The 14,342-nt window shown below is 36.8% G+C and overlaps 1 protein-coding gene across 6 annotated transcripts in view; it reads left to right on the top strand.

Moving 5' to 3' along the window:
- NLGN1 (neuroligin 1) overlaps positions 1–13,994 on the top strand; it is a 705,168-nt gene extending 691,174 nt beyond the window's left edge. For 3 of the 6 annotated variants that reach the window (XM_060149232.1, XM_060149236.1, XM_060149237.1), the window contains 3 exons: positions 8,125–8,310; positions 11,575–12,364; positions 13,164–13,994. In XM_060149232.1, the coding sequence (XP_060005215.1) occupies positions 8,125–8,310; positions 11,575–12,364; positions 13,164–13,986 (1,799 nt within the window). In that variant the 3' untranslated portion in view covers positions 13,987–13,994. Of the gene's footprint in view, positions 1–8,124; positions 8,338–11,574; positions 12,365–13,163 lie in introns of all 6 variants that reach the window. The other 3 variants (XM_060149233.1, XM_060149234.1, XM_060149235.1) reach the window with 1 other exon arrangement.
- The last annotated feature ends 348 nt before the right edge of the window (positions 13,995–14,342 follow it).

The following is a 14,342-nucleotide window of genomic DNA, read 5'->3' on the forward strand; positions in this document are numbered from 1 at the left end:
TGGTTGCCCAATTCAGTTTCAAGAAAAGTAAGTTTGGGGATTTCAAAAGCTTCCCATAATGGCCACTGATATTCTAAATCACCTTTAGTTAGGTTGGTCCATTAGTTAGAAAGGTACGTGAGGAAGGACCATAGTTTTTGGGGTTTCTTTTATTTTTTATTTAATATTATTTTCATTTTTTTTTCCACACACACACTGTATTTTATTCTTACAAGAGATAAATAAACTGACACCAAGCATTGTAAATGGATGACCACAACAAAAGCAAAAATGATTGCAATTACCAAACACGAAACACTCATACTATGTCATAATATTGACATTCAGTCCAGTAATCCTCCACTGTAACAGCTCCTTTACTTTGCAGTGAAAATTGATTTGTATATTTTTTGCCTCTGTTGTCAATTGCATTATTATGAACTTTCATCAAATCTTTAACTGTGGTCATTTTTAAGTCTTTTGTCATTTACAGACAGTTCTGGGTGTACTCTGATGCTTTTGCAAATATTTTCCTATAAAAGGGTTTCATCTTCAAGGAATTCATGGAAAAGACTCTGACAAGTACAGGTTTCTGGTAACTGACTATACTGCTAAACTGAATGAATAAGCATTTTCAGAACTCTAATGGAAAACTGATGAATTCATAAAAGTGCTAACAAAAGATCAAGATGAAAAAAAAATTAATTACATGGGACTGAGTGAACTGATGAGGATGATTATAATTTTTGCGACTTTCTGTTTGAATAAAAGGACCATTGTTTTTTTTTTTTTTTTTTTGCGGTACGGGGGCCTCTCACTGTTGTGGCCTCTCCCGTTGCAGAGCACAGGCTCCGGACGCGCAGGCTCAGCGGCCATGGCTCACAGGCCCAGCCACTCCGTGGCATGTGGGATCTTCCCGGACCGGGGCATGAACCCGTGTCCCCTGCATCGGCAGGCGGACTCTCAACCACTGTGCCACCAGGGAACCCCAGGACCATAGTTTTTAAACATAAAACTGGTCAGAAGGTCCCTGTAAGTGGGGCATGCTCAAAATGTTTAGTTAACTGGGATCGCATTCCTCAGAGGTTTCAACCTAGAGTAAAAGAATCATTTTCAGACAGCCTAAACAGCTCAAGCAACTCAAAGAGCTCAAACAGCCTGCAGGCCTAATACCAGCCAGTTGAAAGGGAACAGTCTAGTCCAGAGGGAGCCAAGCCAAAGTATGCTAAGTACAGCTTTAATGGAGCAGCCCAATTTGAAGGGAGTCAGGCTGAAGGCTTAACAGTGCAGTGCCAATGGAACACCCCTATTATAAAAGGAATTGGGTCAAAAGCTGAACTGGCACAGTTCTAAAGAAACAGCCCCTGTTCCTGAAGGATGGGCAAAAAGCTAGGCGATTCCAGGATAAACAGCCAGCCCCGTTCCAAAAGGAATCCTGCCAAAGGTGAGCACAGTTCCAATTCAAAAAGCCCAATTTCAAAAATCAGGCATAAGTGCCAAACAAGTACTTGCATACAGAACAAAGTCGTAGCCAGAGAAGAAAGCCTTAAAAATAGATCCCTAATAAGATAGACTCATCCACCAGAGGGCAGACAGCAGGAGCAAGAAGAATTACAATCCTGCCTATGGAACAAAAACCACATTCACAGAAAGATAGGAAAAATGAAAAGGCAGAGGGCTATGTACTAGATGAAGGAACAAGATGAAACCCCAGAAAAACAACTAAATGAAGTGGAGATAGGAAATCTTCCAGAAAAAGAATTCAGAATAATGATAGTAAAGATGATCCAGGACCTCGGAAAAAGAATGGAGGCATATCGAGAAGATGCAGGAAATGTTTAACAAAGATGTAGAAGAATTAAAGAACAAACAAATGGAGATGAACAACACAATAACTGAAATGAAAAATACACTAAAAGGAACGAAGCAGAATAACTGAGGCAGAAGAACAGATAAGTGAACCTGGAAAACAGAATGGTGGAATTCACTGCTGCAGAACAGAATAAAGAAAAAAGGATGAAAAGAAATGAAGACATAGGCTGACATAGGAGACCTCTGGACAACATTAAATGCAACAACATTCACGTTATAGGGGTGTCAGAAGGAGAAGAAAGAGAGAAAGGACCCGAGAAAATATCTGAAAAGATTATAGTCAAAAACTTCCCTAACATGGGAAAGGAATAGCCACCTAAGTCCAGGAAGTGCAGAGTGTCCCATACAGGATAAACCCAAGAAGAAACATGCAGAGACACATAGTAATCAAATTGGCAAAAATTAAAGACAAAGAAAAATTATTGAAAGCAGCAATGGAAAAACGACAAATAACATACAAGGGAACTCCCATAAGGTTAACAGCTGATTTCTCACCAGAAAATCTATAAGCCAGAAGGGAGTGGCATGATATACTTAAAGTGATGAAAGGGAAGAAACTACAACCAAGATTACTCTATCCGGTGAGGATCTCATTCAGATTTGATGGAGAAAGCAAAAGCTTTACAGACAAGCAAAAGCTAAGAGAATTCAGCACCACCAAACCAGCTCTACAACAAATGCTAAAGGAACTTCTCTAAGTGGGAAACACAAGAGAAGAAAAGGACCTACAAAAACAAACCCAAAACAATTAAGAAAATGGCCATAGGAACATACATATCAATAATTACCTTAAACATTAATGGATTAAATGCTCCAACCAAAAGACACAGGCTTGCTGAATGGATACAAAAATAAGACCCATATATATGCCGTTTACAAGAGACCCAGTTCAGACACAGGGACACATTAAGACTGAAAGTAAGGGGATGGAAAAAGATATTCCATGCAAATGGAAATCAAAAGAAAGCTGGAGTAGCTATACTCATATCAGATAAAATAGACTTTAAAATAAAGAATGTTACAAGAGACAAGGAAGGACACAACATAATGATCAAGGGATCAATCCAAGAAGAAGATATAACAATTATAAATATATATGCACCCAACATAGGAGCACCTCAAACATAAGGCAACTGCTAACAGCTATAAAAGAGGAAATCGCCAGTAACACAATAATAGTGGGGGACTTTAACACCTCACTCACACCAATGGACAGATCATCCAAACAGAAAATTAATAAGGAAACAGAAGCTTTAAATGACACAATAGACCAGATAGGTTTAACTGATATTTGTAGGACATTCCATCCAAAAACAGCAGATTACACTTTCTTCTCAAGTGCACACGAAACATTCTCCAGGATAGATCACACCTTGGGTCACAATTCAAGCCTCAGGAAATTTAAGAAAATTGAAATCATACCAAGCATCTTTTCTGACAACAATGCTGTGATATTTGAAATGAATTACAGGGAAAAAAACATAAACACAAACACATGGAGGCTAAACAATACATTACTAAATAACGAAGGTATCACTGAAGAAATCAAAGAGGAAATCAGAAAATACCTAGAGACAAATGACAATGAAAACACAATGATCCAAAACCTACGGGATGCAGCAAAAGCAGTTCTAAGAGGGAAGTTTATAGCAATACAAGTCTACCTCAAGAAACAAGAAAAATCTCAAATAAACAGTCTAACCTTACATCTAAAGGAACAAAGAAGAGAAAGAAGAACAAACAAAACCTTACATCTAAAGGAACAAACAAAACCTTACATCTAAAGGAACAAAGAAGAGAAAGAAGAACAAACAAAACCCAAAACTAGCAGAAGGAAAGAAATCATAAAGATCAGAGCAGAAATAAATGAAATAGAAACAAAGAAAATAGCAAAGATCAATAAAACTAAAAGCTGGTTCTTTGAGAAGATAAACAAAACTGATAAACCATTAGCCAGACTAATCAAGAAAAAGAGGGAGAGAACTCAAATCAATAAAATTAGAAATGAAAAAGAAGAAGTTACAACAGACACCACAGAAATACAAAGCATCCTAAGAGACTACTACAAGCAACTCTATGCCAATAAAATGGACAACCTGGAAGAAATGGACAAAGTCTTAGAGGAGTATAACCTTCCAAGACTGAACCAGGAAGAAATAGAAAATATGAACAGACCAATCACAAGTAATGAAATTGAAACTGTGATTAAAAATGTTCCAGCAAACAAAAGTCCAGGACCAGACGGCTTCTCAGGTGAATTCTATCAAACATTTAGAGAAGAATTAACACCCATCCTTCTCAAACTCTTCCAAAAATTTTCAGAGGAAGGAACACTCCCACATTCATTCTATGAGGCCACCATCACCCTGATACCAAAACCAGACAAAGATACTACAAAAAAAGAAAATTAGAGACCAATACCACAGATGAATATAAATGCAAAAATCCTCAACCAAATACTAGCAAACAGAATCCAACAACACATTAAAAGGATCATACACCATGATCAAGTGAGATTTATCCCAGGGATACAAGGATTCTTCAATATACACAAATCAATCAATGTGATACACCATATTAACAAATTGAAGAATAAAAACCATATGATCCTCTCAATAGATGCAGAAAAAGCTTTGACAAAATTCAACACCCGTTTATGATGAAAAAAAAAAAACCTCTCCAGAAAACAGGCATTGGGGGAACCTACCTCAACATAATAAAGGCCATATATGACAAACCCACAACAAACATCATTCCCAATGGTGAAAAACTAAAAGCATTTCCTCTAAGATCAGGAACAAGACAAGGAGGTCCACTCTCGCCACTATTATTCAACATAGTTTTAGAAGTCCTAGCCACAACAATCATAGAAGAAAAAGAAATAAAAGAAATCCAAATTGGAAAAGAAGAAGAAAAACTGTCACTGTTTGCAGATGACATGATACTATACATACAGAATCCTAAAGATGCCACCAGAAAACTACTAGAGCTAATCAATGCATTTGGTAAAGTTGCAGGATACAAAATTAATGCACAGAAATCTCTTGCATTCCTATACACTAATGATGAAAAATCTGAAAGAGAAATTAAGGAAACACTCCCATTTACCACTGCAACAAAAAGAATAAAATACCTAGGAGTAAACCTACCTAGGGAGACAAAAGACCTGTATGCAGAAAACTATAAGACAATGTTGAAAGAAATTAAAGATGATACCAACAGATGGAGAGATATACCATGTTGTTGGATTGGAAGAATCAATGTTGTGAAAATGACTCTACTACCCAAAGCAATCTACAGATTCAATGCAATCCCTATCAAATTACCAATGGCATTTTTTACAAAACTAGAACAAAAAATCTTAAAATTTTTATGAAGACACAAAAGTCCCCAAATAGCCAAAGCAGTCTTGAGGAAAAAAAGCGGAGCTGGAGAAATCAGACTCCCTGACTTCAGACTATACTACAAAGCTACAGTAATCAAGACAATATGGTACTGGCACAAAAACAGAAACATAGATTAATGGAACAAGATACAAAGCCCAGAGATAAATCCAGGCACCTGTGGTCAACTAATCTATGACAAAGGAGGCAAGGATATATAATGGAGAAAAGACAGTCTCTTCAATAAGTGGTGCTGGGAAAACTGGACAGCTACCTGTAAAAGAATGAAATTAGAACACTCCCTAACACCATACACAAAAATAAACTCAAAATGGATTAGAGACCTAAAGGTAAGACCGGACACTATAAAACTCTTAGAGGAAAACATAGGAAGAACATAAATCACAGCAAGATCTTTTTAGATCCACCTCCTAGAGTAATGGAAATAGAAACAAAAATAAATGGGACCTAATAAAACTTCAAAGCTTTTGCACAGCAAAGGAAACCATAAGCAAGACGAACAGACAACCCTCAGAATGAGAGAATATATTTGCAAATGAATCTACGGGCAAACAATTAATCTCCAAAATATATAAACAGCTCATGCAGCTCAATATTAAGAAAACAAACAATCCAATCCAAAAATGGGCAGAATACCTAAATAGACATTTCTCCAAAGAGGCCAAGTAGCACATGAAAAGCTGCTCAACATCACTAATTATTAGAGAAATGCAAATCAAAAGTACAATGATGTATCACCTCACGCCAGTTAGAATGGGCATCATCAGAAAATCTGTGAACAACAAATGCTGGTGAGGGTGTGGAGAAAAGGAAACCCTCTTGCACTGTTGGTGGGAATGTAAATTGACACAGCCACTATGGAGGACAGTATGGCGATTCCTTAAAAAACTAAAAATAGAATTATCATATGACCCAGCAATCCCACTACTGGGCATATACCCAGAGAAAACCATAATTCAAAAAGACACATGCACCCCAGTGTTCACTGCAGCACTATTTACAATAGCCAGGTCATGGAAGCAACCTAAATGCCCATCGACAGACGAATGGATAAAGAAGTTGTGGTACATATATAGAATGGAATATTACTCTGCCACAAAAAGGAACGAAATTGGATCATTTGTAGAGACGTGGATGGATCTAGAGACTGTCATACAGAGTGAAGTAAGTCAGAAAGAGAAAAGCAAATATTGAATATTAACGCATATATGTGGAATCTAGAAAAATGGCACAGATGAACCGGTTTGCAGGGCAGAAATTGAGACACAGATGTAGAGAACAAACGTACGGACACCAAGGAGGGAAAGCAGCGGGGGGGGGGGGGTGTGTGTGGGGGTGTGATGAATTGGGAGATTGGGATTGACATGTATATACTGATGTGTATAAAATGGATGACTAATAAAAACTACTGTATAAAAAAATTAAATTAAATTAAAAAAAAAAAACAGATCCCCAGTAAAACCTGGAGGACTTCAAAATGCAAATAGAGCAGACACTTTAGTGGAGAAAAACTTACTCTTCAATTCCAGGGCTGGCGAGTAAAGCAGTGAGTAACAACAGGCTCAATGAGGGTATCACACTTGTTTGCCACCAACCTGGAAGTCATCAAGGGTCTTCTCTTGATCCCCATGCAGGCTATCAAAAGGTTGACCTAAAACAAGTAGACTGCCAGCTATTTCTGCAGTAAAAATGGGTTTGTTTGGGATCAAGAGAGAATTGCTGTTTGGGTCTACAACCATGGCAAGCCACATGCAAGTCCCCTCACAGCAAGGAGAGGAGAACTTTTTTAAAAGGGGGAAAAGGAAGCTGGGAGGGCTGTAGTAAATAAAGAGTCCATTGGAGGAATTGAGAGTTTGAAGTAGAGTGGCTTTTCACTGGCTGAGTTGTGAGAGTCTCTCATTGGCTGAGTTCTTGCCAGGCAAGGAAAGTTTTTGTTCTTCCTGCTGAGCTCTGCTATTGTCATAGGGCATGAGCGCTTTCCTTTCTGACCTCCCAATTCTATTTTAATTGAAGTTTCTTTTCATTAATTTTAGACTGTTCTTCTCCTTTTTTCTTGAATTGCCTTTTCCACTCTATCAGTTTACATCTTTATAATGTCTCACCAACTCCATTCTTTCTATTATTCAACATATATTTCTTTTCATTATTAAATTCACTATAAAATGGAGCTTTGAGTACTGGAGAAATATGAATCTCAACTTTTCAAAAATCTTCAAATATTCTACACTGTTTTCTAGTTGAGCAGATCTCCTCAGTTTAGCATTTAGGGCGTTCTAAAATGTAACCTCAAATTACGTCAGGTACAGTGATTCTTAACCATGGGGCATCATCAATAAAAATGTGCATACACCTATATATGCAAAGAGTTGTGTATAATTTTATGCACGCGTCTTGGAAAAATACCCCTGCTCTATACCGTCATATCCTGCCACTCTGCCACACATACCTTAAATTCCAACCATATTAGACCATGAGCAACTTGAGGACTGACAGTATTTATGCAAAAACACATTCTCATACACCCCATGATACTATCCCAAATATCTCCACCAGGTAACTTGGCCCCTAGAATATCTCCCTTGAGGTCTTTCAGAATGTTTTCATTCTCTTTATCTGCCCCCTGTTACCTGTTACCTGGATAACTTGGGAACATCTGGGGAAGATAAATGTCATTTTTCAGATTTTAGTCTCTGCTATTCTTCCTAAAGTAAATTATGCTATTCTCGTGGGAAATAAATTTTTACTAAAGAACTTGGATTGTACTCATTTTGATGAACACAGGCTTCAATTTTATTTAAATTTGATGTCTATCTGATTCATGTCAACTCAAAAGGGTGTTCTTTGATGTCTTTTTATTTCTGTTTTCCAGGTTTCTTGAGCACAGGGGATCAGGCTGCAAAAGGAAACTATGGACTCCTTGATCTCATACAGGCTTTAAGATGGACTAGTGAGAATATTGGATTCTTTGGTGGTGACCCCTTAAGAATCACTGTTTTTGGATCTGGTGCTGGGGGTTCATGTGTCAATCTGCTGACTTTATCCCATTATTCTGAAGGTAACCGTTGGAGCAATTCAACCAAAGGTATTATGCAGGTTGCAAATTTTGACAAATTTGGTGTCTGCATGCCACGACCATCAGTAGTATGTGATGCTCTGTATATATTTCTCTGTTTAAACTGTTAGGTTGAACTCAATAACTGTTTACAACTTTGTTTCTTCAGCTTCTCTATGCATGTTTAAATTTTTGTCAAACTCTTTTCTTTGTCTCCTGTGGAGCTTGGTATGGATGTCTTTTCAAACACACTTCAGAATAATTAACATTACACTACTTTCCTCTCCTCCAAAGGGTGATTTTGGGGAAAATCAAAGATGTTCACAGTTCTGTTATCTCTGTTTATTCAGTAATCAAAATCAAAGACAAGGGTTTTTTTATTTTTTTTAATGCAAGGCTTGTATATAATCTATTTTCTAGATAGTAGATGTTTTAAACCCTTTACTAGTATGAAGATAATACGGAGGCAGTTGTAAGCTAGTTTGTCTGGAAACGTGATTTTCACTTGTTGTCTGAGTAGAGAATGGAGTTTGATTATTTTGCATGCGTGATCCAAAATTGTCAAAGCATCAAGGTCACTAGTAGAGCTTTTGATTAAAAAGAAAAATATGTTTGAATTTGTGCTTTTTCTATTTTCAACTCCAAAAGTGTTCATTTTTTTTCCCCTGAAGGCTGGCAAAGCAGCATGGAGCACTGAGGCTGCTTAAATCCATGAAATATTGTTCTTGTCTCCATTTTCTGGCCTTGACATCTGTTTTCCAAAATGCCTGCCCAAGGCTTATCATGCTGGTCCTGATGGAATCCCATTTTACCATGAGTTTAGTCACCCATTCTTAAAGCATTATTAACTTAAAGTATACACTGTCAATTGTAATTCATGAAGCTTCTTAATTTGTAAGACTGAGTTTTATGATATGAGCAACAGACATAGAATATTTGGTTTTGGTATCAAAGACACATTAATGTGGAATTTCAAAATAACAGTCATTAAATGAGTTTGTATATTTGGAGGATCATATATTATTATAGACTTAATTTATAGACATAGTTTATGTAACATCTCATTTGTATTAGTAGAGTTCTGAACTGAGATGACAAAATGACACATGTGTGAGAACTCTTTCAATTGTATAGAGATTTTGGTCTGTAGTGAAATGACTTATTTTGAAATAACAAACTTCGTTGCTGTTGTTTTTCTTAATTGAACAGACTAGACTGTTCTAGCCTGAGGACTATACTAACGCCAATACTTATCTAGGATAACATTGGACAATCTGTTCAGACTTCTTAGGATCATTTGGTCTCAAATGCTCTTTGTGCTGATTTTTTCTAAAACTTTTTCTAAATGTAAAAGTGAACATGGGCACCAAAGCCATTTTCAGCCAGTATAACACTAGCATTGCATAAAGAGATGAATCAATTAGTTCATCAGCTAGCATTGCTATTCATCAACTCATAATATGGTAAACAGTGGCAAATGGCTATGCAAACAATTGAAAATATAGCATTCCATCACACTCTTCAAGGAAATCTGTCCATGCCTGGCTAGATAAATGGACTTACGTTTGATCTAGTCATAAGTTTATCTCTATTAGCAAAGCTGCCTGAATTGACCAGGAGATGCCCAGAAGAGGTCTTGAAATCATCAGGCTAATTTTATCTCCATTGCAGACATAGACTTTAAGGTCTGGGAACTTCCCAGAGCTGCAACAATGCTCAAGCCTGTATCTATCAGGAGTCAACCACACATAACAAGCACTCTCGCTGACAACAGAATATGTGGTTTTTCCCAGTATCATCTAGATGGCATATTTCAGACTATATCAAATGTGATGTGTATTGTCCTTAAAACCTTTTTTGATATATTTAATTAATGTCATTAAGTCCCTAAAATGGGAAAGAATCTTATAGAAGTCTTATTTTAGCTATAAAGTTTTTAAGCAGTACAATATTTCTCTGAGCAAATGTTGACAAACACATAGCCTATATAATTTTTTAAATTTGTATTTATATTATTTGCTCTGGCAAACTTTGCTCTAGCAAACTGAAAATATGTTCATAAAGATGTCAGAAACCAAAACAAATTTAAATTAGTATTGTTTGACTTTTTGAATATTTTTATAATTATCTAGAAACATATTACAGACATTTTGAATACATATATGTGTTTGGAGAAAAAATGAAAACTTTGCTTCTAATTCAGTCATTACTTTAACACCTCTGTGAAAGAGTTCTTACACATTAACACATATGAATGATTGAGCATGTGTTTGAATAACTGAACTACAAAGCTGTATTTGGAAATTGACAATAAATGTAATTTCTTAAATAAAATAGATAAATTATATTTTTAAAACAAGAATTTTATTAGAGAATACCTTAATAAGTAAAGTTCATTTATAAATTTGAATGGTATGCAGCTCTTATCAAGCTGCATATGGGACCATGATTTATAATTCTTAAATGTAATTAAGTGAAAAGCAGTGGACCATGTACTTTTCATCTTTTATGATAAAATAAAGCAGTGCACATTCAACAGTGGAGAAAGTTAAATCACCCCCCCCACTAAATCCTTCTGCTGATGGCTTTTTCTTTAACCTAGTGAAAATACTTCAAATGTTATAACTTCTTCTGAAAGATGAATATTCAGCATACTATGTCTGACATAAAGAACTGGAAAGAGTATGTCTAAAGTAATATTCTGTTTCGTGTGCCTTTAGGGCCATCCCCAGGGTATTAGCAAATTCCCAGCCCCAGTAGTTATGTGAGGTCTGAACAATTTTTTTTCAGATAAAATCTGATTAAAACAAACACACAGAGCCATTTTGAAGAAGTGCTTGCAGCCAAATTGGAGGAAATATACTCAAAAGACAATACAAAGTCTGATGATGAATTAAAGGGGAGAGAGTTAGCCGCATCTGGTTGGCTATGGTAACAGCGTAGGTGTTTACATGCTGAGCAAATAAATACTTGGGCCAAGTATTTCCACACTCTCCTTCTCTCCTTGCTTACTGCTTTTTTGAGACATTGCACAATTTAGATCTCTTGATCCCAAAGTAGTTGCTACTCAAAGCAGAGGACTAATGTCCACCTCTCGAATTCATTATACCCTGGGGATGACTTTATGTACCTTCTCTTAAGCAAAACTGTCTCTATCTCCCTGTTTCTTGAGTCATATCTGGGACATGTCTCAAATATCAGATTTTATTGTTTTACCACAGCATTATTCAAAGGTCATCTGAAACTCTTTGTTGTTTTTTCCTATAGGACTTTTTCAACGAGCAATAGCTCAAAGTGGAACTGCCCTTTCCAGCTGGGCTGTTAGTTTCCAACCTGCAAAATATGCTAGAATGTTGGCCACAAAAGTTGGTTGCAATGTTTCAGATACAGTAGAGTTAGTGGAATGCTTACAGAAGAAGCCTTACAAAGAACTTGTTGACCAAGATATTCAACCAGCACGATACCACATAGCCTTTGGACCTGTGATTGATGGTGATGTAATACCAGATGATCCTCAGATACTGATGGAGCAAGGAGAGTTTCTCAACTATGATATAATGTTAGGAGTTAACCAAGGGGAAGGGTTAAAATTTGTTGAAAATATAGTAGATAGCGATGACGGTATCTCCGCTAGTGATTTTGACTTTGCTGTTTCTAATTTTGTTGATAACTTATATGGATACCCTGAAGGCAAAGATGTTTTGAGAGAAACCATTAAATTCATGTATACTGACTGGGCTGACCGTCACAACCCTGAAACCAGAAGGAAGACATTATTAGCTTTGTTTACGGACCATCAGTGGGTGGCACCAGCTGTAGCTACAGCAGATCTTCACTCAAACTTTGGTTCACCCACATATTTCTATGCCTTTTACCATCATTGCCAAACAGATCAGGTTCCAGCTTGGGCTGATGCAGCTCATGGTGATGAGGTTCCCTACGTACTAGGAATCCCCATGATTGGACCTACAGAGTTATTTCCTTGCAATTTCTCCAAAAATGATGTGATGCTGAGTGCAGTCGTAATGACATACTGGACAAATTTTGCTAAAACTGGGTATGTACCTAAGGAATGAAGTTTGCTATAATTTAATTAAAATATCCTCTTAAGCACTTAAAAAATACATATTTTGTGTCCAAATGATTTAATTTAATAGATTAATACCAACAATACATTAAGTTCCTTTATTCAAAATTTATATTTGTGGTGTTTCAAAAAAATCACTGCTTTATTCTTCCTTTGTAAAGTTTAAGACAGTCATACCTTTATTGCATTACTCAATAATTAAATTTATCTTGTTTTTTTAATTACACAGGACTTCTTATTATTGTTATTCAATAGTGACAAATATTTTATAAAGACTTTTCAATTTACAGTACTGTATGCCTTTTGATCCTCCCAACTACCTTGTGAGGTGAGCAGCTCAGATACTATAATCCCATTTTACAGAAAAGGGACGATAGGCTACGAGAGCTTTACCTGGATATTCATATGTTTAGTGTACAGCAGCATCAGGACTCAAATCCTCACCTGCCAATTCCAAATGCCAAGTTTTTTCCAGTGCTGTCTCTGCTAGCTTGCCTATGAGACAACTCATATGTACATGAATTTTTAAATCTTTGGGTATATAGCAGCCCGTGGGTAGAGAGAACAAGAATGTGAGATTTACTTATACTACATTATCATCCAACAACCTGCCTGAGCTGGGATTGATATTTCTAAATTGACCCAAGTTATGTTAAAACACAGTCTAAAGCCTGGCTGAGTTCACCCTCTTCAATTAGATGTTAAACCAGTATTGTTTTGATTTTTAAAAGAATAAAACAATTTTTTTCTCATAATTTCTCTTTTTTAGCGACCCAAATCAACCAGTCCCTCAAGACACAAAATTCATCCATACCAAACCCAACCGCTTTGAAGAAGTAGCATGGACCAGATATTCCCAGAAAGACCAACTTTATCTCCATATTGGATTAAAACCAAGAGTTAAAGAACATTACAGAGCCAATAAAGTAAACCTCTGGTTGGAGCTGGTACCTCATCTGCATAATCTCAATGACATTTCTCAGTATACCTCGACAACAACTAAAGTGCCATCAACTGACATCACTTTCAGACCTACGAGAAAAAATTCTGTATCTGTCACATCAGCCTTTCCCACTGCCAAGCAGGATGATCCCAAACAACAACCGAGTCCATTTTCAGTGGATCAAAGGGACTACTCAACAGAGCTGAGCGTCACTATTGCAGTTGGAGCATCACTCCTGTTTCTGAACATCTTGGCCTTTGCAGCCCTGTACTACAAAAAGGATAAGAGGAGACATGACGTTCACAGGAGATGCAGCCCTCAGCGCACGACTACGAATGATCTGACCCACGCACAAGAAGAGGAGATCATGTCCCTCCAAATGAAGCACACCGATTTGGATCATGAATGTGAGTCCATCCATCCACATGAGGTGGTTCTTCGGACCGCCTGCCCCCCAGATTACACACTAGCTATGAGGAGGTCACCTGATGATGTTCCCTTAATGACACCCAACACCATTACAATGATTCCCAACACTATACCAGGGATTCAACCCTTACACACATTCAATACATTTACCGGAGGACAGAACAATACTCTGCCCCATCCTCATCCCCACCCCCACTCACATTCAACAACCAGGGTATAGCCAGATAAGAGAAGCAAACTCTATTTTTTTGATGGATTGCAGTAAAAGATTACTGAAGATTCCTTGGCTTTCAACCTACAAGACGCTTACTATTTAAATAAGGAGGAATACTATGTGAATATACATATCAAGAACTTTGGGGGCTTTGAAAAAAACATGAGTTGTACATATATACACAAATCAACTTTAAAAATGAATTTCAATTGCTTGAAGCAATTGTTCTGAATGATACTTTTTCATTCACATTCAAGAATTAATTTTTTGAAGATTTACGTTACATGATGGAATTAGGCATGTGGAACACCAAACAGGAAAGAACTATGTCTGAAATATAAAATATAAAAAATTAAAAAACC

This window comes from Lagenorhynchus albirostris, chromosome 5 (assembly GCF_949774975.1).
Source record: "Lagenorhynchus albirostris chromosome 5, mLagAlb1.1, whole genome shotgun sequence".
NCBI classification, from domain to species: Eukaryota; Metazoa; Chordata; class Mammalia; order Artiodactyla; family Delphinidae; genus Lagenorhynchus; species Lagenorhynchus albirostris.